At 49.5% G+C, this 25,735-nt stretch overlaps 6 protein-coding genes across 6 annotated transcripts; 3 read left to right on the top strand and 3 right to left on the bottom strand.

Moving 5' to 3' along the window:
* Nucleotides 1-459: 459 nt before the first annotated feature.
* TRV_02296 (uncharacterized protein) lies at nt 460-2,776 on the bottom strand (the record flags this gene model as incomplete). The annotated part of the gene is made up of 2 exons (XM_003023503.1): nt 460-1,051; nt 1,242-2,776. The coding sequence occupies 2 exons, from the start codon at nt 2,774-2,776 to the stop codon at nt 460-462; spliced, it is 2,127 nt and encodes a 708-aa protein (XP_003023549.1).
* A 943-nt stretch (nt 2,777-3,719) lies between these two features.
* On the bottom strand, nt 3,720-9,861 carry TRV_02295 (uncharacterized protein; the record flags this gene model as incomplete). Its single annotated transcript, XM_003023502.1, has 2 exons — nt 3,720-3,995; nt 4,051-9,861. 2 exons carry the CDS (start codon nt 9,859-9,861, stop codon nt 3,720-3,722), a joined length of 6,087 nt encoding a protein of 2,028 aa, XP_003023548.1.
* A 1,584-nt stretch (nt 9,862-11,445) lies between these two features.
* Nucleotides 11,446-12,916, bottom strand: TRV_02294 (uncharacterized protein; the record flags this gene model as incomplete). The annotated part of the gene is made up of 3 exons (XM_003023501.1): nt 11,446-11,745; nt 11,816-12,627; nt 12,733-12,916. The coding sequence occupies 3 exons, from the start codon at nt 12,914-12,916 to the stop codon at nt 11,446-11,448; spliced, it is 1,296 nt and encodes a 431-aa protein (XP_003023547.1).
* A 3,823-nt stretch (nt 12,917-16,739) lies between these two features.
* TRV_02293 (uncharacterized protein) lies at nt 16,740-17,630 on the top strand (the record flags this gene model as incomplete). Its single annotated transcript, XM_003023500.1, has 1 exon — nt 16,740-17,630. The coding sequence occupies one exon, from the start codon at nt 16,740-16,742 to the stop codon at nt 17,628-17,630; it is 891 nt and encodes a 296-aa protein (XP_003023546.1).
* A 2,069-nt stretch (nt 17,631-19,699) lies between these two features.
* TRV_02292 (uncharacterized protein) lies at nt 19,700-21,297 on the top strand (the record flags this gene model as incomplete). Its single annotated transcript, XM_003023499.1, has 4 exons — nt 19,700-19,784; nt 19,838-20,389; nt 20,462-20,877; nt 20,953-21,297. The coding sequence occupies 4 exons, from the start codon at nt 19,700-19,702 to the stop codon at nt 21,295-21,297; spliced, it is 1,398 nt and encodes a 465-aa protein (XP_003023545.1).
* Nucleotides 21,298-22,836: 1,539 nt separating this feature from the next.
* TRV_02291 (MFS transporter, putative) lies at nt 22,837-24,779 on the top strand (the record flags this gene model as incomplete). The annotated part of the gene is made up of 7 exons (XM_003023498.1): nt 22,837-23,107; nt 23,189-23,284; nt 23,355-23,560; nt 23,616-24,015; nt 24,081-24,109; nt 24,164-24,512; nt 24,568-24,779. 7 exons carry the CDS (start codon nt 22,837-22,839, stop codon nt 24,777-24,779), a joined length of 1,563 nt encoding a protein of 520 aa, XP_003023544.1.
* Between the last annotated feature and the right edge of the window lie 956 nt (nt 24,780-25,735).

Genomic DNA, 25,735 nt, shown 5'->3' with positions numbered 1-25,735 from the left:
CGAGGGATAGATCGCTGCTTGAAGATGAATGAAGGCTTTGAACTGGCGACTTTGAAACAAGAGCGAAGGTGTTATTTATAACCAGCAAAGAGGCCTGGGCTAAGTAAATCTTTGATATCACCCATCACCCGGGCGCGTGCACAGAAAAAATAGGAAGCCGTGCATCGTTTACTCCAAAAGGAGCCTTGCAGTGGCAGATGATACATCTTTGACTCCCGCCGGAAACATACAGATATTGGCTGAAGAAAAGGATTACCATACCTGCAATAAGCCGTTCAGGGAAAGATAACCTTGTTGAATATGTACGGGATAGAAAGAGCATTTTTAATACAGTCTCGGCCAAAAATAAGAAATTCCCCAAAAAAGGAATGGTATATAGGTATAATACAAAAGCAAGAAAAAAAAGTGAAAGGGAGAGAAGAAAGGGTCTAGACAGGAAAAGCAGTAATAAAAGGAATATTAATATATTGCCCTTCCTTCGTCCCATTTCTTGCTTTCTCTCCTAAGTCCTGAGTCGGGAGAATGTACGACATTCTCGGAAGACGGTGAAAGCGAAAATTTGACCTTTGAGCTCTCTCGACGAACAGCCGAGTCATTCGCAACGCCGCTTACACCACCAATCCATTCCCATACTCGGGAGACGTCTCCACCGCGGCCTTCACGGACAGAAGCTCTAACATTGGCATTGCCTTCAACGATTGCTCGAACATGCTTCCACAGCTTCTCACGGCGACTGCCTCGTAATTCGTCACGCAATACGTCATCACGTAGTTGTCCAACAGATATCCAGGGTTCTAATGCCTCACCGCATGCATGTAGAGCAGCCTGTGTAGCAAGCCTGTCAAGTGTCATACCAACTAAAGATGGAACGCGAGCAGCATCACTTCGTCCGGCTAGGATACGTGATCGGATATAAGCAGCCAGTAGGCAACACAAAGTTATAATGAGAATAGGGAGTCGATACGCGAGGAGAGAGAGTCTGAGGTGTCTTCGGATGGAACAGGTGAAGGAGAGCTTTGCGAGGGATGTGGATGCGAATCTGACATCTGCACTGGACGATGGACTGTGGGTTCGTATGCGGTTCTGTTAGTGTTGAAGCATAGCATGTCAATAGCTGGACATTATAATTGAAAGCAGTAGAAAACACTGGAATGCCACGCTGGTTGGGCGACATGCTGAGGTCGTGGTATAGAAAGAAGATTGGAAAAAAAGAAAAAGAAAAAAAAAAAAACATTACTCACCCTGTGCTGACAACAACTTCTTCACGCCCAGTTATCTCGCCAAGTGAGGCATCCCACAGACTGTCAAATTCTTCTTCGCTCAATCTTCCCTTCCTCCTCAAACTGCCTACTTTATCTCGAAGCTCGGAAGCAGTCATCTCTGGTGTAGACACCACGTCGTCAGTCTCCTTGTCGGATTCACCGCACTCGAACTTCGCTCGCTGGGTTCTCAACTCGTCAATAGCTTTATCCGCAACCACCTTGACACGTCGAGCCTTCTCACCATCAGCCTCGCAAGTAGGAGGTAAAGGTATGAGGCCACCTAACGATAGCGGATGAGCCTTAAGAACAAAGCCTTGTTCACATCCAGCTTCAAAATTAGGATAACAGAAAGCATGTTGAGGACAAGTTTCGCACTGTGGTTCAATGATATTTGCCCAAGTCGGCACATTTGTGTCTTCTAAGGACCAATGTGCCTTTCCAACGCCGCAGTATCCTATTTCGATCTTTTCTTTCCGCCACCAGAGTCCAAAGCCACTCAGCAGCGTTAAAATCACAAACCAAGATGCGAAAATTCCGCTGTTACTCTGTCTATTTTGAGATCGGTCCCTCAATACAGATCTTCGTCTCCCATTGTACGCCTGCTCCTGGTCCAACGCTAGCTGTTCATCAGGTGTGAACTCTTCTCCAGGTTCAATATCGGACGACTCCTCAAATCGTGGCACTCCCTCAACATGAGAGATCGGTGACGTGAAGGTAGATCGCGTGGGAACCCGTATATCCTCTTCTTGTTTCACCCTAGCGGGTGTCCGAACTTCGGATCTGCGTTTTCTCCTCTCTTCAACTTCTGACAATCGACTTATACCGCTTTTCCGCCGGTATTCTGAGTTCGGAGACCTGAATTGGGGACTATTCGGTGGAGAGCTGCCGCCCTGGAAAGGGTTGTCATCGGTGAATGGAGTATCCGCGGTATACTCACTCTTGACAGCTGTTGGGGTTTCAAAATTGTCGTAGTGAGATGCGTGGGGTGTTAGATAAGCTTCGCTCTTTCTCGACTTCTTTCCACTTGGCCGTACTGGAGTAGCCAGGGGGGTATCGTCGTAGTTCTCCGGCATGTCAGTATCCGACGACCGCGGATGTTTGCTTGAGCCTCTTGTTGTTCTTTTTGCTGCAGAGAGAGGAGAAGTGGCCCGGTACTCTGATTCAGCAGTCGACGCCCTAGTACTCGACCTTGTTGCTCTCGATCTGCTTCTCTGACGCCTGTCAACCGTCTCAGGCTCCTCCTCTGGCTCACCGCTGGGCTCCCCGTTGTATGGCATGTTTGTTATTCCTTTGCTTGTCCTTCGAACGCGATCCCGCTCACGCAACAATTTCTTAGCTTGCGGGATAACTTCGCTTTCCAGAATAGCAACTAGCTGAGATTTTTTTGCAGATGCCGGATATGAGATATCATGGTTCACGAGAATAGACCGAAGTCGCGGCACTGTCAGCGTATTTAAATCGAAACCCGGTTGAAGATAGTAGAGCTCATCGTTTGTATCCGAGTTCGACGCCATAACGAAGGTAGGAAATCCGTAGAGGCACGGTATATAGCAAAAACCAGCGAATTTGTAGCGACCTCGCTGTGTCTGGGGCCTCTATCAACCTGATCAGAAGTTGCAGCGTTTTTTCTTCTGATGATGGAAGTTGTGTAATATTTGTCAACTTCTATGGTCTCCTAGGCAACCACTAAGCGTGTTGAGAGGGGCATCTGCCGCCTGGCAAGAATTCTCACACAGCAGAGACAAAGAGAGCCATGTAATAAGCGTCTCTCTCCTTTCAAACCTCTTTCATTCCCTTCCGATATTTCAAAGCCTCCATATCAGCTTTTGAACGACGTCGTTCGGGATTTTCTTGCGGCGAAACCAAAAACAGGAAAACAAACACGATCACGTGATAGAGTCGCCACTCTTGATTACATCAGCATCACGTGGGAAATATCTGCTTATATAAGCATATCTTTCCCATCGAGAATGAAAAAGGCGAAGACGAGATGAGACGAATAAGACAATGTAGAAGGTTGACTATAGACAGATGAGCATGATAATTATTTGCCTCTTGTTGTCTTCAACAACGCCTTGCCCCGTTAAACCACTGTATACAACTCGCAGCCGGGAAAGAAGTAGGAAACTGAATAAAATACTGGCAAAAAGCAAAAAAAAAAAAAAAAAAAAGGCGTAGCTCTCAGGGGAAAAAACGGCTGAGCAAGTATGATAAACCATAATTCATCCCCTCTCTCGTTGATCTCCGTAAACTCCAGGCGTGTAAAACAAAGTCCACAGTCCCCTTAACCGCAGTTGCTGAGTATACATGAAACAGGCATGAAGAAAATCGAGAAATAATAATAACAATACACAAGATATTTTTGGCGGAAATGAACAAATATGCAAGTCATAGATGAGGAAATAGATATGCCACGCGAGGGGTATCGTGGGAAAATTGAAGTAAATATTCCAAATATCATTTTGGGGCTAGATGTGGAGGAGCAGCAAGGTTGATGGCGGATGATTGGGCGGATGAAATCGTTGATTCAGGCACTTCGACAGAGTAGCCACTCGGTGGAGGTGTGGTGGGAGCACCGGTGAGATTCATCTGAGTCTTGAGTGCTTTGAACTCTGCGAGTTGGGATTGGAGTTGTTGTAGGATATCAGACATAGGAACGGCATGGTCGAGGAGGGTATCGTTCGGTTTGAAAGGCTGCATCATAGTTCTGATCGTGAGAGTGTTGGTGCAGGTCTGGAGAATAAGGGTTAGTCATAGATCCGTGTAATGTACATGCTAGATGCCTCACCTCTATGCGTGCTACTTGATGTTCAAGTAGTTTCATAACAGCAGCATCATCAATCTCATCACCTCGGGCCTTGATTGCATTGATGATTTGCAAATCAGGTTCAAGTAGCATGCTGCCACCGGGGTTTTCAAGGGTACTACAAAACGCCTCCAAGCGAAGAGCTATCCTGAGTAGCTGCCAGAACATATCTGCATCGATATTCAAGGTAGAGTTTTTGCCTAGAGTTCCTGGAGAAGATGCTTCGCCGGATGCCACCATGTCCGGCTGGACAGAGAGTCGCCCAGACAGGGCATGTGGGTATAGCAGGTATACAGACTCTGGGTTTTCAAGGCCTTTTAGTTTACGCTCGCCAAGATCTTTAACTTCAAAACCTTGTGTGCTCAACTGGTAAAGTTCGCGGCGGGTAGCTTGGCCCAATGCCTCGTCTCCAAATGTATCCTCTGACGAATCCGAGTTGGTGCGCTCGTAATCCGCAAAGGCTTCCAGGGTCCTCTCCATCTCAGTAACGAAGTCGGCTGAAACAAAGATCTGTCCACCATCGGCTACAGCCGAGATTCGAGAAGCACGGTTTACCATTGGTCCGAAATAGTCCATTCTGCCGGTAACTGGGTCTTTTTCACAAAGCGGTCGGCCCCAGTGCATACCCATTCTGACAGACAATCCCCTGTAAATAAGATTGCCATCATCATCATACGTCTCACGGCAAGAAGGCGTCTGAAGTACTTCTGTCGGCCAAGGAGCTTCTAGAAGTTGCATCTGGCAAGTGAAACACCATAGTAATGCTGCAGTAGCGGTTGAGAATGATACCATAAACGCATCTCCCTCTGTCTTGACTTCAAACCCTCCAATGAGTCGCAATTGCCGCCGGAACAATTCATTGTGTATTTGAATGGCAGATCTCATAGCAAGAGGATATGTCTCCCAAAGGGAAGTGGACTGCTTGATATCGGTGAAGACTATAGCGAGTTCACCCGTAGGAGCCTCCACATGGCCCAATCTCGCTAGGGTAGAATCACTAGGGATATCACGGGCTCTCTTTGCGCGCTTGGTAAGAGGGAACATATGTTCATCATTAAGCGGCGAGGGTCTTGATAAGCTGGTGCTTCTAAACTTGCTGCGTTCTCGTCGCTTGAGATCATTGACACCAGCGATCATCACCATAAGCTTGCTTGTAGCTCCATAGGAGATCGCCAAGTCACGAATCTTTTGTGAAGCAATCATCAAATCAGTCCGTTCGGATCTCGCTACATCAACAACCACATTCGGCGTCACATAGTCCCACAGCTGCCCGGATGCAAGGATAATCATCTCGTCCTGAGACGTAAGTGTGACTTTCACCGTGCTAGGAGCCGCGATAACAGCAGGCACCAGGTGGAAGTGTCCAAATGCTCGCGAAACCGATAGCTGGTCATTTAGTTTTCCATTGCGAGAAACATAGCCGCCGGCTTCCCTGATTCGTTCTCTCTCAGAAGCTTCTGCAGGATCATGGTTTTTCGTAAGATACTTGAATTGTCCATTACCTTGGACTAACAGGGCTTGGGCATCGCCAACGTTGGCAACAAAAAGCTCCATGTTCTGCAAGTACAGGACAGTAGCAGTGCCACCTGAAAAAGCATCCTCACGGTTAAGCAGCTTAGCGGCAGTAGGGTTGCGATCCCAGTGGCGCGACTCTTTATCATCCACAGGTTTGTAAGCAGCGGTAGCCATATCCTTATTGAGAGCCAAAAATGTTCTCCGTAAGGCATCCTCTGGTGTTTCTCCATTTTGTTTGCGAAGCTTCCCTAGTTCCTCCATAAATGTAGCTGTGAAGTTTTCATGCAGGAACTTTGCAATCTTTGAACCCCCACCCATTGACGGCTGGCCATCAAACAAACCAATGATTGTTTCCATGTCACTACCCCTGAAACGTGGGACGACCATATCAATCATGGATAGATGCTCATTTTTGCCAAGACTATCTGCAAGACCATATGCAATGCATCCGGACAAAGAGGAGGAAGTTCGCACACGCCTATCCTCGGTTTCTTCAGGAATGGTTGGTATAGTGATGGTAACGTCCATCAAACCGAGAACACGTATGTAACTTAAGGAGCTGAAATCTGTCAAGTCTGTCGATGGGGTTCCGTCAGTACTTGGCGTATAGGCACTAGACGGGTTGATTCCAAATCGTTTATTTCCAGAGAAGTTAAGGTATCTCAAATTATGATTCCAGTTCCAGTTCCAATCATACGGCCAGTTGGAGATGTTATACTTGAGGGAGTTGCTTCCAACGTCCAGCACAGCAAGTTTGTTTATCTTGCAGAGTTCCGCGGGAAGGACCTGGAATTTATTGCCGTTGAGATGGAGGACCTTTAGATGGCTTGACTCTTCCAAGTCGTCGGAAGGAAGAGAACTCAACTCGTTTCCAGACAGATAAAGCTCAGAGAGGTACTGCAAGCGCCGAATAAACCCCGGAGGCAAGTCAGTTAAACCATTGTAGGATAGATTCAGCACTCTCAGCTCTGTGAGTAGCGCGATTTGATGGAAGATGTCGTCTTCAAGCCGATTATCAGCTAGGTAAAGCTGTCTGAGCGAGCTGGCAAAGGTACTAGCTATCCGTTGCGAAAATGTGGAATCCTTCCTTGACTCAGCAGTTACGCGGGAAGCATTTGACGATTTCCTTCCGCCGGGCGAACTCATCGATGGTATTGATCCTTTTCTAGTTGAGTCTGGAGGTGTGCCAATCTGTAAACGACCGGTAGAAGCATGGCTTGGCCGTCGGAAATCATATTCTTCACTCCTTCCGCCAACATCATCATAGCTATCAGCGCGTAGCAACGGGGTGCCCATTGGAGTTAAATTATTGGTTGCTTCGGACGGCGGGAGAGGTGGGGAGGAAGCTGGCTTTGGGAAAATTTCCAGGACATTGGATGAGACGTTTAGGCTCTCCAATTTAAGACAGTACCAGATCTCAGCTGGAAGCCTGTTAAGGTTGCATTCTCGCAGATTCAGGCTCTTGAGCTCAGTCAGACAGCCTATTGATGCGGGTAGAATAGAAAGAGGGTTCTTTGCCAGGTTAAGGTGCTCTAATTTCTTTAGAGAACCGATATTAGGTGAAAGGGTAACGAAATGGTTAGTATTTAGAATAAGTTTGGTTAGGTTAGGGACGTTGGCGAATAGAGAGTCCCTGAATTCGACCAGCTTAGCCGACGCTATATTTAGAGAATGCAACGTGGGTAATGGTGATGTGATGTCGAATTCGGTGACGGGACAGTGGTCCAGCACTAATGTCCTTAACCTAGGGAAGGACCCGGAGAAAGCAGAGACAGCGTTATGGCCAACGAGTAGTGTTTCCAGCCTGGGGAGAGAGGCCATGTTATCGATGGAGGTGATGTTGTTAAACCGTGCATCAACTTCCTTGAGCTTGGTCAAGCCCTTAAAAGTTTCGACTAGCGGTCCGCTCAGGCTGTTATTTGTAACCCAGAGTCTTTCTAAGGAAGTAAATTGGCCAATGGTGGGCAAGTCCTCGATCTGATTAAAACTAATATCCAAGTCGACCAGACTGGTAAGATTCCCCAAAAAGTCAGGAAGAGCACGGAAGTTATTGGAGGAGAGATTCAGACTGCGCAATGACGGGAAATCCCAGAAGTTGGCAGGTAAGCTCGACAGCTTATTGTTCGCCATCTTCAAACTGACTAGGCCTTTCAACTTGTGTAGATTAGCGTGTTCAAGCTTTTCCAGTCGGTTGTTGGATATGTCGAGGTACGTCAAGCGAGAAGCAAGACTGAGACTGGGGGGAAGTTGCCAGGCTTCATTGCTAGTGAATCTAATTTCCCGTAAGTTAATACAACTTTGGATGAAATCCTTGGGGACATCTAGGGCCAAATTCTTCGAGAGGTTCAGGGAGATAATTTCCGATGCCTTTTTATATAGCTTCAGGGGTATCGTGGCCACACTTCTCCCTTCGAGGTCAACATGGCTGTATTTCTGGTTATCTGTGAAGCCAAGTTCAGGGTCAAGATTTGAATAAACGCCTAGTTTAGTAGGGAGAAAGGTGAAACGGCATATATAGCTGTTGTCTTCACGACCTATCTCAGTGATACGGTCGGACATGTGGTAACCGACTTGTTGGAGAAGACGCTTTTGCATCAGGATAGGGCGTTCATTAGGCTCCAGGGTTCGACTGAGATCGTTTTTTCGCATCACAATTTCATAATTATTGAGATCCTCTTGTAAAAAGGACTTGCGACCCAACATCTCCAGCAACTGAGTAACGGTGGTGTTTAAGCCAGCAGATAGAGTCGCGAAGGTTGAGTCGATACGGAAAACACGTATACAGAACGGGTGGCCGTCCTCATCAACTTCCTTCTCCGGGCCAGGGTCAGCCACACTGGATAAGCGCGTTCCAGTATCCTCCGTTGGCCTTTTAACTTGCCAGCTATCAGGAGGATGCCAATCATCAGTACCAATAAGGTCCAGAGGAGCGATGGTCTCTCCATTGGCAGGGAATGGTTTTGCGCCTCCGAATATGCCAACACTTGTGTCTGTTGGAGATATGGCGTCCGGTTGTGTTACTATGCCCGACATGTCACCCAGATTGGTATCAAGGAAGACCTGGTTACTATCAGCCTTATTCCGGCGATCCCTTGCGCCCTTCCCATCCAGAAGTCGGCGACCATGTCTAAGCCGACTAGGCCCTATTGCAGACAGGGCCTTACTAGTTGTGCCTTCTTTTTTGCGGTCAAGGTCGTTATTTTCTCGCGAAGTCGACTCTGAACTGCCCTTTCTGCCACGGAGAATGGAACCGGGCTCGGAAGTAAAGTAACTAGCAGCCTTAGCCATATCCTGGACAGATTTTGAGGGCGAGGGCAGGTTCTTGAGAGAGTTGGAGGTAGCTTTGGGACGACGAATACGGTCGAATAGAGATCTTTTGGGCGCAGAAGGGTTGGAGGATTGATCGCGCGCATCTCTCGGGTTGAGGCTCCGTGTGCTAGGCGTAGGGCTGGCAGAACGACCGCCGAGTGTAGTAGAAGAACTCATTGGAGTCGGAGCCTGCAGGCTGTGCTCTCTCGACTGTCGCATAAGGGGCGGGATTTCATCACGACCCGAAGCAGGTCGCGGCGGGAGCGGCGTGCTGATGTTGGCAGTATTGGGCGGCGGGTCTTCCTTGCTCTGCGTATGGCGGTGGCCGGTGAGGTGAAGACGATGAGTCGGACGAACCTTGGGCGCCGGAGCCGGCGGCTGATTCTCAGAGGGATCAGTAGTGGGAGCTTGCCTGACAGGAGCTTCACCCAGATTGGGGATATCTCTGAAGTTCTGGTATTCCCAAGGAGTAACTTCGCTGGAAGGTATGGGGGTTCGCGGGCGAGCGGGATCAGGGGAAGCAGTTCGATCGAGACTTAATGAGTTGGTGGATCCCTTCCGCGCTCTGCCCGCAGAGCCCGTCCGTGGCCTCGAGCTTGACAGTCGACTAGACGATCTCAGCGTTGTTGGAAAGGAAAGGTCTTGCTGTTCGAACTCGTCGCCAAATATTCCCTGGAGGCGCTTGTGGAATCGCCCTCCGTGGGAGCGAGACCCTTGGCTACCGACGGTGGTCGCACTGGCTACGGAGGGCCGTCGAAGGCTGTCTCCATCGTCCTCGTCCTCGTCCGGACGAAGATTATTTGACCGAGAAAAGGGGTCGAATGAAGTCGACGGCGGTAACTCAGGGGAGTCGTGGTAGAATGTTCGCTTCTGTTGCTGCGGTTGCTGTTGCTGGTGGTTTCCATCGGACGGCAACATGGGCGAGGACGTAGCGCTAGGGCCATCATGACCAACACGGCCAAGGGCCATCTTCGGATTGGCGCTTTTTCCGGGACAAAATGTGAGCTCGACAGTAACTAGCCCCTCAATGCAAAAAAGGAACAGGGAAACCCGAAGCTAGACAAAACCCTGCGCAGTCAGACAGCTATCACAGTTGTCCGTCAAAGCGCCAGGTGTCGCCAGATTGTCCAACTCGATATCGGCGTATGGAACATGCGAGGCCCGCTCCAAACCGGCGGGCTCCAAAGGCCGGTGGCATTCGACGAGAGAACGAAGCTAAGAGAAGCTTGTCAAGGCGATGAATTTCGGCGTAGCAGGCGAGTAGTTAAAGAGAGCAGCAGTGCGATGGACAAGGACAGCGCGCACAGCCGCAGAGGTAAACTCGCTGAGCTGAAAGGGAAGCCGTTTCGCACGGAGGGCTGCGGCCCGCAAACAGACGAGAGCGCGCCAGACGCCAGGGCTGGCTGGATCGATCTTCTTTCTTCTGTCTCGCCGCTGCCTTTCTGCTTTGATCTGTCACTCTGTCACTCTCGCAGGTGGGCGCAGGAGGCAATACAGTTCGTCGTTGACACTAACTAGACGGTCGATCTCTCTTGTTTGCCTCTCACACCAGGACGGAGGCGTTGGCCTGGCTGCATAGCAACCTTTTTAGCATCAACAAGGCGCCTGGCCAGCGGTCTCCAGCTCGAAAAACCTTCAGCTGTCCTATCAGAGCGCTCTCCAGCGTGCGACGACGGCGGGAATCGGTCGAGATGTTGTTTGTTCGTCGTTTGACGTCGTCGAACGGCGACGTCGATGTCGCTTTTTTGCCTTTTTGGGGCTCTGCTCACGTGATTGCGACAGTCAGCAACGGACGAAAGAGGAAAAAGTCGACTTCGAGGCATCAAAAGGGCAGACAGCGAGGCGAAGACGGGGGACGACGGCGATGTAAAGCTGCAGAAGTGGTGCTGGGAACATGCTGGGAACATGGACGTTGACGGCAAGATCGAAGTGATCAGGGCAGAGCGCGGCACGGAGAGCCCCCCACAGGAGCTCTGCGCCCTGAAACATCTCCACGACGACTCCAGTTTGAGATCTCTCGCGTTTGTTTCATCGAGATCCCCATATGCCATCCTCCTATACCCAGGGATATGGAGAGACCAATGCAGATACGTCATGGATAAGAGGTTGGCTATCCAAGTTATGCCGTTTCTCTCCACCCATTGCGCTGAGTGCGATCTTGGCTTTGGCAGCTTATATATACATATCCCTTTTGCCATCCAGGAGCAGCGCAACGATACTACTGCTAATTTCGTGATATTAGCCTCACAGAAAAGGAGTTAGGTTTATTAACCCGTCATTATCTAGACGAAACATGACCTTCCCGTATATACTCTCGATGGTAAGCCTCCCAGAACGGCCCGAACGGAACAGCGACGGGACCGGCAGCACTGCAATTGTTTCGCCTTGTCTGATGACAAAGATCTATACTTCAACTGCGCAGCTACCGCATCTCTGAATTTACGTTAGTGCCGCCGACCCCTTGGATACAAGTAAGTTGGACAAAAGAGAAGTTAAAGCTGGTATCTTTAATACTTGATATATTATTCGCATTTTTACTTCTCTAGAGGTCTACTACTCCTTCACCTCCAGCTTCTTGATAGCTTCGTTGACATTCTCTCCTACCGAAGCCTTGGCACTGGCTTCGCCCTCCACTGATCCATCTGGTTGGGCGGTAATATTCTTCGCACCACCAGGGTACCTATTACCCTTGTCCTTTGGCTTCTTCTGCTTTTTCTCGGGTGCAGGAGGAGGCGGGTAAGCCTTCTTTGCTAACTCTTGCCACTCAGGATCTGCGGCATATGCGGCCTGGATTGGTGCAAGGATTTTATTCAACGCAGTTGTTATGGAGTGTTTGAGAATTTGAGGTGTTAACTATACCATTAGTCGAGGACATCAAATAAAAAGGGAAAAAGGGTAAAAGGGCAAAGCGAGAGATACTCACTTTATCAGCCTGGTAATCGGCCTTGACAGCTTCGATAGAATCGTACACTATAGTGCCGCCCTCTTCCTCACTCCTATCGACAACAAAGGCACCCTTACCATCTGCGTTCTCCAGGGCGCTAACAGGAAGGAGGACATATTCAACAAAGCTAATCATCCCATTACCCTCGGTCTCCTTGGGTACAGCATAAGCTTTGCGGATCTTCTTCTTAACCGCCTCAGCAGTATCAAGAATGTCAATCTTTGAATCCGGATCGGAGGCAGACATCTTCCCGCCAGCCAATCCAGGTACCATCGGGTTCATCAAGTGTGCTCGTTCCTTATACCCAATGCGAGGCAGCGTTTCCTGAGCCAAAGTGAAAATCTTCCGCTGGTCAACACCGCCGAACTGCGCATCAACGTCTAGATGCTCCTCATCCAGGGCCTGCATGAGTGGATAAATCAATCCAGATAATGGCGCATTGTCAACTTGCTTCACGACCTCTGCACCGGCCTTTTTGGCATCATGCTCAGTCACCATGCTGCTTAGACGGAATATGTCCATTGTATATTTTGCTGAAAGCTGGTACGAAGATCCCAGCACGAACTCGAGCTTCTCGAGAGGTACGTGTATGGCCTTGAGCATAGCCGTTATTACATAGCGGTAGTAGTCGGCACGGAAGTTGACAAGCTCAATGGGTGCTTTGAGATTGTCGAGAAAGCCGTGGATGTCGGCCAGCAGGATCTTGACGTGACATCCTGCCCGGAGGAAGTGGGCTATCTTTACAATGGGAACAAAGTAGCCGCAGTGCGGTCGACCGGTGGTAGCAGTCCCTAAATATTGTCACACATCTTAGCAAGATATTCGCTGAATTCTGATATTCTCTAATCTGCTATGCTCGTCTTTATGACTCGTGTGAGTGGGGTTTCGCGTCGCACCTAGGTAGATTTTCAGGGGTCTGTTCTGCTTGACGATTACGTCCTCGAGGATTTCTGGCTTGAGAACCTCCTGTAGGTTCTGTGTGATCAGCTTGATCTTCTCTTGTGGCGTTAGTTCTGACCCCATGGCTGTGCGCTGTTCTTGATCTGATGAATCTTCGACTTTGCTCGCTTTCTTCCTCATAACATTTTTCGCGGGGGATATTGCTGAGTAATCAATCACGTGTCACGAGTCTCGATCGCTTAGTCATTCGTACAATAAAGTTCGAAGAAGGAAGGCTTTCCTTTGCACATTTAGTCTCGTTGTTGATGCCTTGGATGCGCCAGGTCTAGAGATCCTCTAGACACGTTGGTGATCTCTGTACGCATATAGAGGAATTGATACCCATGTTTTGATGCCGGGTACAGGGATAACGTGTCAACGTACAGCTGCATTACCTTCAGTGGAAGAGACCGTCCATCGCATCTACTCGAAATGGATAATCCGAGCGAACCATTATTATCATGCAGCATCGTGACAAGCAAACCGGAATACTCCCCCGGCCAGAAGAGAGGGAACGTTGTTCTTGACTCGCCTATTTTATGTTAAATGAGCTTAGCGCGACGTCATGGATGGTACAGGATGACATGAGTATTGAACATTGGAAATACCCTATAAAGCCTGGTGAACTCCTTCATTGCTCATAAGTCTCCTGGCCATCACATCCATCATATAACCCCAAGATCCAAGATGAATTTCTCCTTACCAATCTTACTCGCCGTCGTGACGTCCGTTCTTCCCGGGATTACGGCTCTACCTTATCCGGTCGAAGGAGACATATCTACTTTACAGTCATGCTGGATTGCATGTTGGGATGCAAGCATCACCTGCCCCAAGATACAGCCTGTAGGTAACCCGGTTAGATTATCCTTGGTATTGCTTAACAGGCGTCACTAATGATATTGCCCCACTACAGTATCCAAAACAAGATGGGGTAGGTTAACCACTGCCATAGCTCCAGGCCATCTGGTATTAATGGCTAATAAACATATATAGATGTGCTGGACTTGCTGTAGAGAACCTGTCAACTAAACGGGAACATCTATTGGTGGCTCATGCATGCATTTTATTCAAATTGACCCCCCTGAACAAATTTTGTTGTCCTTCCACTGAGTGATGTTTTATAAACACTTTTGACGGTCGGATAAACACCTACTTTTATTCAGATATACTCTACGAAATGCGTAGCGCTCGCTAAGGTCACTCCATTAGAGGTACTTATTACAAATGGTTCCTATTTCAACATTTTGGCTGTACTTTCCATCTCAATTAAGATACCCCTTATTCTACTGGTTAAACTTCAGCATTACTTCGAAATCTGAACAACCTGCCCAACCATTGAAGGCCTCACGATTACGATAGAGATATTGCACTCCTGACTCACATGACCCGGCTTGCGGCATTAGGAAACGACTTTCGTCTCCGGCCAACCTTTGTTATATCGTTAAACAAAGACAATTACACCCGCAAACTATTTCCAGGTATAAGGTGCAATTATGTTTCCGCGTCTTTTTCATCCAGATGCGGATTTGAAAGATCACTATGGCAATACGGGACATTGACTTTGACCTAGTCAACGAAAGACTCAAAAGTGTTTCTCCTTCATTGGGAAATATCTTGATATCCCCAGCCCATAACTGTCTGACTAATCTCAGGATATTCTCTTAGCTGAGCTATTGGAAATGGTTTCATTGCAAACAGGGTCATATTTCCGAGCTTATATTTGCCTGGGCTTACGTTGCTTAAGCTTGCTAAGTGGAGTTGTGGCATGTGCTTTCCTCGCATACACTGATTGCAAGTCAACCCAGGGATAATGTCTTCGTGTATATTGAAGTCAGCGGTGGCCCATCGATATTCTGGATGGCTGTTTCACTTCCACTGTCTCGAAAGGGTGATATTGCATATGGTGGGGTAGAGACGGGCTAGAAAGATGGCAAAATGACCTGCCTGCCTTGCGAATAGGGGATTACGCCAGCACTCCCAGAGCCGTCTCAGGGGCCACTACCAATCCAAATCCCAATCGATTATGACGCTCTTAATTCTGAAAGACGTGTCAGCGTCACAGAATGCTATGCGGAGAACGTTCGGTGTCTCCACTTCGAAGGATACCCCGCGAATGAAAAGGAAATGTACTGCCACGAGCGATTCGATGTTGAGATTACACTATAAATGAAGAAACTTTACTCTGAGACGCTGAGCTTGATGCTGGGCCGACAAATCCTTTTGGAACAGCGGGTGTCGAGACTTTGATTAATCATTGTCACACTATAAAAGCAACGCTGCTTAGCTAGTTACTTAGCGGCAGCGGAATGATCATGAGGATAGTGGTATGTCTGATAGTAACACGCTAACTCGTCGACCTCATGTAAACCTGGGATAGGTGTGCTCTATTCAAGAGTTTGCGATGATGTCGACCACTACGTTGAGCCAGACGCGGAACTTTAGCAGAAAGACGTTATATTCGTCAACCGTTTTAATACTAAGTTGGCTGCTTCATAGGCTTTTTGGTGAAACGTGCAGAGCGGCTATTTAGTTAGCCGCCGGGAAGTAAAAAGTGTGGGGCGGGTATTTTCCTAGTTCGGTCAAAGTTAACAAGTGAGTTGGCCGCCGAAACAAAACCTAATCTTTATCCATAGCCCATGCTCTATTCTTTTTTGGCCTCTTGTCTCTCCTCTCCCATGAAGGAGAATATAAAGGACCAGAAGTAATTTTATCCTAAGAGGCCCCAAGGATATCAGTTTTTTGGGACGAGCACGGAATAAATGATCTAGTTTGGAACCAGCCAGCGTGCCATCGATCATTTTCTGTATAAGCCCCGTACTAGTATTTCCTTCGATAGTAGTTAGCCGGGCGCTTCATTCTTGTGTATTAGCATGCACAAACATCCAGCATTGGCTCTCTGAGAAACTTCAGAGGGAGAAGGGGCGCGGGGGAAGCGCCTTGACTTGACCAATCATTTTCAAATTCCGTCCTAATACTTGGGCTTTGGAGGGGTGTCTTCACTAGAACTGACATAGCTAGTAAGTAAGGTATATTCCGCGGTCGGCGATAGATAGGTACAGTTTCAGACTGTAAGCCGAGGTATTGGAGGGCTTGGTAGTACGGAGTAGGCCTAACTCTATTGCTCTTCGATGGAGACCTAGCACGTCTCATTCTGGCATCTGGGGAATATATCTACCATAGCAGCAGGTAAATATAATTATTTTATTGAATTGGGAGGATGGCAGCATGGGCCGTCTGCCTCATGACCTCTGTGGCTGGCGTGACTCTTGTTGGATGACATCAGCGTGATGCAGGCATGTAACAGGTGGGTTGGTCATACTTGGGCAGTTGCATTGCTGTTTACTCATGGATTACGAGGTGAAAAGGCACGGCAAGTCGTTGATGCAGGGCGTTCAAATATTCACCAACAGTAAATCCATTGCGATTGCGGACAAGATGAACTTTTTGGAGACAGATTACATAATCATGAGCTACTATTAGTTACTCAAAACACTATTGGTTGATATTTTTAAAAAAGTGTAATAATGAATTTCATTTTTAAATACCTGCAATTTGATTGGCTGTGACTTGTTCGTCCTTCATACCAATGACGATAATAGATATCTAGGTGATCTTAAACTATTGACACTTGACGTTGTGATTTGATGTTAACTACTACAAAGTTATTCGCCCATTTACTCTCACGGCTTTTCAATGGATGTGACTGGTAATATAGTTATTTTCCTTTTAGATGAGACCAAATGCACCGTATTTGTGTAGGCAAGGCTGGAGAAGAAGGTTTTTTGGGCAGGCAGAAACGTCAAGATATATATGTGTAACAGACGAACCCGAGATAAACCAGACACCTAATTAGTGATCTAAGCGAGGAGCAGAGATGCCACTCTCGCCGTCTTACCATGTGCGAAGCCTCCGCATAACTGAGTGTGGAGCTGAAATTACACTTGTACACAACAGCAAGCAGTTCATGGCTAGTCTTGCTAGCGCAGATCTGGAGATCGGTGGCAATGAGCAGAAGGTGAAGCAAGAATACCTCGCTATCATCACTGACGCCGAGAAAGAACAGAAGATGGTATGCTGGGTTGTCGAGGCTCTGGAAGACGAAATAGCTAGACTTGCACCTTTTTCTTCTCGTGAAAAGGCTTCGTTCTCGGTGCAGGGCTATTATAGACCCGAGGCTGGTTTCATCTATAAATATAAACTGGTTAACAAAGACGGTTACTTGACTCCGATACCACTGCCTGGCGATACAGTGAAGAATGTTGGCTGTTCGGGAGTGAAGATAAGTGATCTAGCCGAGTCCCGGCAGAACGTCCACTTGATCGATGCATCCAAGGTCGAGATTGTTTCGTCTCTAGTACCATCTTCAGATAAAGTCAAGCTAGAAGGGAAAGAGTATTCCTTCAAACATGTCCGAGACTCCCATTGCTTCGACCGCGAATTAGGCATCCTTCAAAAGCTGGTCTCACTAGGTCTCAACAAGCGACTACGTGTTCCAACATTGTGCGGAGTAGTAGCTTACTCGGACGAGCAGGACGTCATCTGCGGCATTTTGCTAGAGCCTATTGGGTCGAAGGGTTGGTTGGGCACGACCGAGTCTGAGGGCTTCTCCAACGAACAGCGGGTGAAATGGATGGCTCAGATTGAGGAAGTGGTGAAGCAGCTGCATGCCCACGGCATCATATGGGGGGACGTGAGACCAGAGAATGTACTGATTGACAAGGCAGACAATGCATGGGTTACTGGATTTGGGGCCAGTGAGAGCCCGCGGTTCGTGGATGGAGGGATGATTGGCACTGTGGAAGGGGATATGCAGGGTCTGGCGAAAATGAGAGATTATCTTGGGTATTTGTCATGATGATAGTCAGCTAAACTGACGAGATGTCGTATAAAGAGTCAAGTTCTGACTGCTGTAAGGGAAATTGATCTGTGATGGAGTGCGCGGAGAGAAGTATACAGATCATAGATCGGACGCTCCGCTGGAACCCGATGTTGGACAGCATATGTGCAACAACCAGTCAGTCTCCAGCCTCTCCCACCCCTTCTCGAAAAAAAAAGTAAAGTAAAAAAAAATAAAATAGATTAATCTTCATATCCCGCTGCTGTAACATGGCCAAACCATGAAGCCGAGATATGAAGTCGAGATAAGGGAGCGTACGGAGTAGGTGCCAACCTTGCAGCCATGCTATCAGGGCAAGTTTGATTCGGCGTCAATGGCAAACTGTGCAACATCGCAATGACAGCAAGCTTCTCAGCTTTGCATATGCTCAGTTTCTCATCTGCTCGGCTCTGGTTACCATCCCGTTGGCTGTCGCACCGATGACATACAGTCTTTCCAGATATACGGGAAGGAAGAGGTAGTAGAGAAGGAGAAAGTCGAACATCTGCATGACCAATCCTTCTGCAGCCTGTCTTACTCCTTCATCTGCCGCTGTCTTGCATCACCCCTTAGCAGCGCTCCGTTCTCTCCCCTTTTTCATCTCCTTATCAGCACTCAATAAACAGAGGTTTGAGGCGGCAAACTATTCAGCGTCCGCAGGAGATGCTCCAAGACACAGTCTCACAATCAGGATAGTTGCAAGTAGCCGGATGTCTAAAAATAAAAATGGCTATCGGAAGCCGGCATTGCGCTAGTCAAGCTCCTCCAGCCAGACCCAGCGCAAGAGACTGATTAACTTAACGAGCCAGCTTAATGCCACCACGAGAGGCTCGCCTGAGAGCAATAATGCGAGCTCCTTACTAGTCGGTACCTTGCATGAAATAGTCGAGCAGGCCGTGCAGCCAGGCGTATTCTGAAGGGGCCCAGCCTTTATGCCACCGCTCGCCTGAGCTTCTCTCCTCGCTAGTTAGTCAACTAGCTGCGTTGGATGTCTTACGTATCCCAGCAAGTAGTTGTTATCTATCTGCTGGGAGCTCGAGCACAGCGGAGGTTTAAGCAAGCGAGATCCGAGGCTTCGTGCGCATCATGAGACGTCTTGTACAGAGTAGCCATGTAACGTTGGACAAAGCATGGAGATGTTCCCTGTCCTTGTCCTGTCCTGTCGTGCAGTAGCTTGTGTGCTACCTGCGCGCCGTGCTGGCGCCGTGCGGTGCTGGGGGGGAAACAGGGCTCCGCCCGGTGGTCCCATCCATCCCATCCCATCCCCTAACACCTTCCCCTCCCCCCCATATCTCGTCTCCATGGTGATGTCGTCGCTATGGAGAGGCTCCAGCGAAGCTCGCCTGGTTCTAGCAGTAGCAGAGCAGTGGTTCCTGCGCCAGTCTTTGGGGGTGGGCCGGAGTCGACCTAACTATCGGGTGGGCTTGGAGGCGAACAGCCTGACAGCCGCCAGAGGTTAGCCCGCCGGCCAAAAAATAATAAAATAGCACTCCGTAGCTGACAGGCGACAGGCGACAGGCGGGACAAACTAGTCGACGCTGTAACAAGCCAGCCCGGTGTCTATCAAGTATATACATCATCAGCATCTTGTTTATCCCGTAACGAAGTACTCTGTACTATCGACAGAGGCTGCGTCAGCACGAAGATCGGGGCTCCAGGAGGTCGCAGCTCGCTTCCTATGACGCTGGCCGAGACGCAACATCTCCATCTGGGTCTCCTCTCGGGTCCTCCTCGACTGCGACTGATCGCAGGCATGTCTCAGCGCGCGCGCAAGGGAGGCTGGGGGGGTGAGTGCGGTGGTTGGCGGCTGGTGGTTGGGCGGCGTTGCTTTTTCTCGGTGGTTGGTTTTGCCTTTTTTTTTTTTTCTTTTCTTTTGGTTGCGCCGGGTGGCTGGCGGCTTTTCCTCTGCGGCCTCGTATCTGACCTGCCCGTATATGTATATATAGAGAGCCCTCGAGGGCCTCTTCAGGTCTCCTCTCTCTCCTGGTCTTCTGCTCTCCTCCTGCTATCATCTACTTAACATTCTAGAAGACTACAAACCTCGCACGATGAAGCTCTCGCTTGCTGCCGCCCTGCTCGGCGCCCTCGCCGTCTCTGCGCAGACATCCACCGAGTGCAACCCCCTCAAGCAGAGTAAGCATACTGACATACTCGCCAGGAGAATTCGCTGCTGACGGTGATGCTAGAATGTCCCGCCGACCCTGCACTGGCTGGTTCTGCCGACTTCGGGCTCACCAGTGAGAGCCCGCGTTTCCATGCCACCGGCGGAACGCCCACCTACGGCAAAGACGGCGCCAGCCTGACCATCGGCAAGCGGTTCGACGCCCCCAAGCTGACCTCGGACTTCTACATCATGTTCGGATACGTCGAGTGGGATATCAAGGCCGCCCCGGGCAAGGGAATTGTCTCCTCCGCCGTGCTGCTGTCGGACTGCCTGGACGAGATCGACTGGGAGTTCCTCGGCGGCGACCCCAACCAGGTACAGAGCAACTTCTTCGGCAAGGGAGACACCACCACCTACGACCGGGTCAAGTTCCATGCAGCTCCAAACAACAACCAGGAGTTCCATAAATACGCCGTGGACTGGACTGCGGACAAGACGACCTTCTACATCGACGGCCAGAACGTCCGCGAACTCACCCCGGATGCCGCTAAGGGACAGTACCCCCAGACCCCCATGAGAGTTCTTGCTGGCAGCTGGGCCGGCGGTGACCCTTCCAACAACCAGGGAACCATCGGTATGTCTATCTCTCTCCCTCTTTTTGCTGCCAAATAGCACGGTTGATACTCACAATGTAATGATTATATAGAATGGGCCGGCGGTGAAACCGATTTCTCCAAAGTCCCCTTCACCATGTTCGTCAAGTCCATCAAGGTGACCGACTACTCTACCGGCAAGGAATACGTCTACAAGGACATGACTGGCAAGTGGGAGTCTATTGAAGCTGTTGACGGACAGGTCAACAAGTCTGGCAAGCCCGGGTCGGGCCCTAAGGTAGAGTCTTCCACGCTACCATCTAGCCCAAGCACCAGTGCCCATGTCCCCGTTCACACCGTCCCAGGGGGCGGAATCGGGAACCCCCAGGCCCCCAACACCGGATCCTCTCCTTCCAATACCCTGACAAATGAACCCTCCTCAACGATGACTTCCCTTGTAGGGCTCCCCAGCAGCTGGATCGTAACCGAGACTGGAACTGGGGGAGTCGTAACGCCGACATCGGCTGCTGTAAGTCGTGAGACTCTCTTACCCCTATATATTTTTTTTGTTCGAAAGAGATCACAAAAGGCTAACGAATTGTAGGAATCAACATCTCATCACTCCGATTATACCTCCCGGTCTTCTCGATCTGTCTCGTCCTCGGTTTCGGCTTCGTCTGGTAACGGCGGACATGACATGACTACCTCTACTGGTTCTGGAAGCGCTCCTACCGGCACCGGCTCTCTCCCTGGCTCTGGCTCCGGCTCCGCTCCCGGCTATCCTGTCCCTACAGGTACCAACGGCGGTGGCAGCAACAATCCTACCGATGGCGGTGCATCTCCAACTAGCCCGGCAATGCAGGCTCCCGGCAGTACTGGTGCAATCCACTCCGTTAGCAATGCTCTGCTCCTCTCCTTCTGTGCCATTGCCGCCTGGGCTCTGGTCTAGAATAAGGGGTTCCCTCTACCAATGCTTTGACGCCTAACGCCTGGTATCTCACACTCTCGACGCCTGACATGCTTCCATGACCAATGACTCCATCATATCATGACTCGGAACGACCTATCCTTTTAACGACCTTACCAGACGACGCCTTTCCCTTCTTGACCCCACAGGTGTACATATTCACTACCAAACACATACACGAGTACATATTTTACTTTACACGAACAACCAACGACCAGACAACGACAAATAGATCACTAGAGAATGATAGACCTCTCTTCTCCACGATAACTCTCTCTCCCCCCTTTTCATGACACAGATGAGATCCCCCCTCTCCTTCGGCAACGAATCGATTATTTACTCTCCCCCGGCGTGGCGCGGCGTGACGGCGTTTATTCCGCTTCTTCCTTACATATTTCAACTTTGGACCTTTTACCTTCACGGGGCTGCTTTTTCAAATATCAATGGGTTTTCAGTGTGCATCGTCTCCTTATTCGTTCATTTCCAAAGAAAAAAAAAAAAAACCAACCTCATCTTACATTCAATCCATTCGACCAAGCATCCAGCGGGGACAATTAAAAACCTTACCAACTCGGAGACGGTCACGACTACGGAATATCTGATGACGTTTTGAGTACATAGCAGTACAATAAATACCTTAGGGAAAGGAAGGCAGCTAGTGCTCTTCCTGCTATATACACATTTTAATACATTATTCATCCGCCATTCATATCAACCTACCTACCTCTTCTCCATTAGTGCTACTCCGTATTAATTAATAGTTAGCATCTGCATCACCGAAGCAACGTAGAAACAAGTACATAAACAGCGGAACAAACTCCACGCTGACCTCTTGTTTCGTCTCACGCTAACACGGTAGATCCTGGGAAGCCCTCGTATTAACACCCCTTATAAACCCAAACCACCCACGGGAAGAACAAAGCAGAGAGATAAGAGCCAAAGAGGCTCCTCCCCGCGCCGTCATCGGGTTTGCCGAGGATGAGTCGATTTGATTGACGACACCCTTGACGGATAACAAGAGGCATGGCAGGCAAGTAGGCCAGCATGTCATCGCATCCCAGCAAACAGTTGCAGAAGACGAAGCGAGCGGCACCCCCCTGCTTTCTCCGCAAAACCGCATTTTTCAGCATACGTCTCTCCGTGTGGGACAGACAAGTAGTTAACTAGCATGCATTCCCGCCATTCAATCTATCCTCAAGACTCAAAGAGTAGAAAACACGATGAGTAGCGAGATAGACCGTGTCCACGTCTAGTTGGCCGTCACTAACGCAGTTTAGCTATCAGCTCTTCTTCGCCGTCTCTCGATCTTGGTTTGGCCTACGGACCACCAGCCTGCGAGGCCGGAATTAGCCCGTCTGCCTCCTACAAGCCGGTGGAGAACTCCATTTCAACGGACTGCTTAACTTGCTGGGTGCCGGGAAGTAGGAGACGGCATCCCAGGTACATAAAGAGAGCGGCCTGCGCCGTCTAGGCTTGTCTGTCTCGGAGCTCTGTCTACACAGACTCGTACAGAGAGACAAGATGGACGAGAAACCCGAAGAACATACGGAGCAGGTCAGCGTGAGCCAGACGAGCAAGGAGGAGCGAGTCGGGGTTGAAGTCGAGGATTCTGAGAAGGGCCATGAGAAGAGCCAGAAGGTCGTCAGCCATGATGCGGACGAGGCGATGAAGGCGTTTGCCGAAGGGGGTCCGATCGAATTGACGGCCGAGGATAACAAGCGGCTGCTTAAGATTATCGACTGGCACCTCATGCCCATGATGTGTGTTGTTTACGGGCTGAATTATCTTGATAGTAAGTCTCTGGCCCCGAGTGGTTGGTACATGCCTGGTCCTGCTGGTGCTGGTGCTGATGGATGATGGATGTATCATGTAGAGACGACATTATCCTACGCCAGCGTGATGGGGTTGAAGAAGGATATCCATCTCGTTAAGGACAATTACCAATGGCTCGGCAGCATGTTCTACTTCGGTATGCTCATCTAGCCAAGTTGTACCCATTACGTATGACGTGTTGATAGGGCGATAGCTGACTGCCGTAGGATACCTGGCGTGGGAGTATCCTACCTCCGTCCTGCTGCAACGACTGCCTCTGGCCAAGTACTCTGCCTTTTGTATCATCGCATGGGGTCTCATCCTCACCCTCTTCGCTGTCGTGCATAACTTCCCCGGTGCCGTTGCAATTCGATTCCTTCTCGGTGTCTTCGAGGCTGCTGTCACCCCCGGCTTTGCCCTCATAACCTCCCAGGTACATACCTAACCAACTCGATACAGACATATGCGAGTAGAGTACAGACTGACAGCTGCTGCAGTGGTACACCAAACACGAACAAGCAACCCGCATCAACATCTGGTTCTCCTTCAACGGCTGGGCTCAGATCTTCGGCGGGTTGGTCGCATACGGCATTGCCGTAGGTTCTCGCACGGTCGGTTCGGCCATCGCACCATGGAAAACTGTCTTCCTTCTTACAGGCCTCTTGACCGTCGCGCTGGGCGTGTGGTTCTACTGGCTGATTCCAGATAATCAGCTTAATGCCCGCTGGCTGAAGAAGGAAGACCGTATCCTGGCCGTGGAGAGAGTGAGGGTCAACCAGCAGGGTATCGGCAACAAGCACTTTAAGCTGTATCAGTTCAAAGAAGCATTGGCCGACCCGATGACCTGGGCGTTTGTCTTTTATGCCGTTGCAGCAGATATCCCTAATGGTGAGCCAGCCAAGCCTGTTCAATGATGGTCGTGTAAAACAGTAGATGCTAATGGGACTCGACAGGCGGCATCAGCAACTTCTTTAACCAGCTGGTGAGTGCCTCTATCCTACCCCCGGAGTAGGATCAAGTAGGCTAACGTGTATAGATCGTTGGATTCGGGTATACACCTGAGCAGAGTCTGCTCTACGGCACTCCCGCCGGTGCCGTCGAGGTTGTTGCCCTCCTCCTCAACGGGTTCCTCGGCGACTACTACCAGCAACGCATTCTCGTCTCATCAGGCGGCCTCCTCGTCGCAATCGTTGGCACTGCTCTCATGATAGCTTTGCCCGAGAGCCTCTCCGTCGGCCGTCTGGTAGGATACTACCTGACCCTGGCCTGCCCGACTCCCTTTGTGTGTATACTGGGCTTGATATCCTCGAATGTAGCAGGATACACCAAGAAAACCACCGTTGCTGCACTGTACCTGATCGGATACTGTGTAGGCAACATCATCGGTATGTCGACAACTTGTGTCTGCTAGTCATTAGTCGTGCTAATGTATCCATACAGGGCCACAAACATTCCGCCCCGAACATGCGCCTGAGTACACGCCGGCCAAGGCAACTATCCTGGCATGCTTCTCTGCCTGTCTGGTCGATATGTACTTCATCTGGTGGTGGTATAATCGACAGAACGCAAAGAAGGCCAAGCTCAGAGCTGAGCCAGGCTATACCAAGGTCGAAAACCAGGAGTATGTCCCTTCTTCCCCTCCTCGTTCATGATTTTGACCGACTGACTTCGCGATAGATGGCTTGACCTCACGGACATGGAGAACTCAGAGTTTACTTACTCAGTGTGAATGTTTTAACGTACTGTATCTCATGACATGCATGCAATGAATCTTCTTTCTTCCGTTTAACTCTAGTAAGAGGTTGAATTACTTGTCAAAGTTATTTCCCCACGTATGTAAATGCACAGTTACCTGTCCAGCGTCAGTGTCTCCTTATCCATGCATCAAAGTCACCGCTACTATGTAGCTCCTGGTTAAGTATGCAAGTGACCTGCTTCTCTGTCCGACATTTGCCAGCGACTTCGGACGTGTGACCGACAAAGCGAGTCGATCTGACTTGCTCCGCCTGCATCTCGCCCCGTCTATCGACAATAATAATAGTATTATGTGCGGATATCCCATTTCTCCGGTTCATTGTTGACGCAACACCAGGTGTACCCCATGGACAGAGTACGGAGTGCACGTACGCAGTACTCCGTACTCCGTACACATAATGGATGTCAGCATGAACTGAAGTTGGCCATATGTCGAACCGGTTCGTTCGGTTCGACCGCAACTTTGCTCTCGTCTTCGTCTCCCCTGGCCGATCAACCCCGTCTGTAAAGTGCGAACTAGAGTGCCACGCAGTATGCATTGCAGCTCAAGTCAGAATCTGCTCCAGTCCGAGCCCGACAAGGCCAGCCGGGGAGGAACTAACTCAAGCTAACCCTGATAAACATCTGCAGACCCAATAACCGGCCAGCAAGCCAGAGCTCGATGCGCCGCCACGCTGAGCCACGATTCGTCAGACTAGTTTCTCCCTCCGGAGGTGCATGAATGATGCATGATGCATGATGCATGGACAAGGGTCATGCGGGTTTCATTCCTTTTTTCCCTCCTTGTAACCGCCTGTTCTCCCTTCCTAGGCTCTTATGTTTTTTTTTTTTTTTTTTGCTTCTGCTCCTGGTT

This window comes from Trichophyton verrucosum (assembly GCF_000151505.1).
Source record: "Trichophyton verrucosum HKI 0517 chromosome Unknown contig00205_1.f1.exp, whole genome shotgun sequence".
Lineage (NCBI taxonomy): Eukaryota > Fungi > Ascomycota > Eurotiomycetes > Onygenales > Arthrodermataceae > Trichophyton > Trichophyton verrucosum.
The sequence above is the reverse complement of the archived record's forward strand: the minus strand, read 5'-3'. Positions and strand labels throughout refer to the sequence as shown.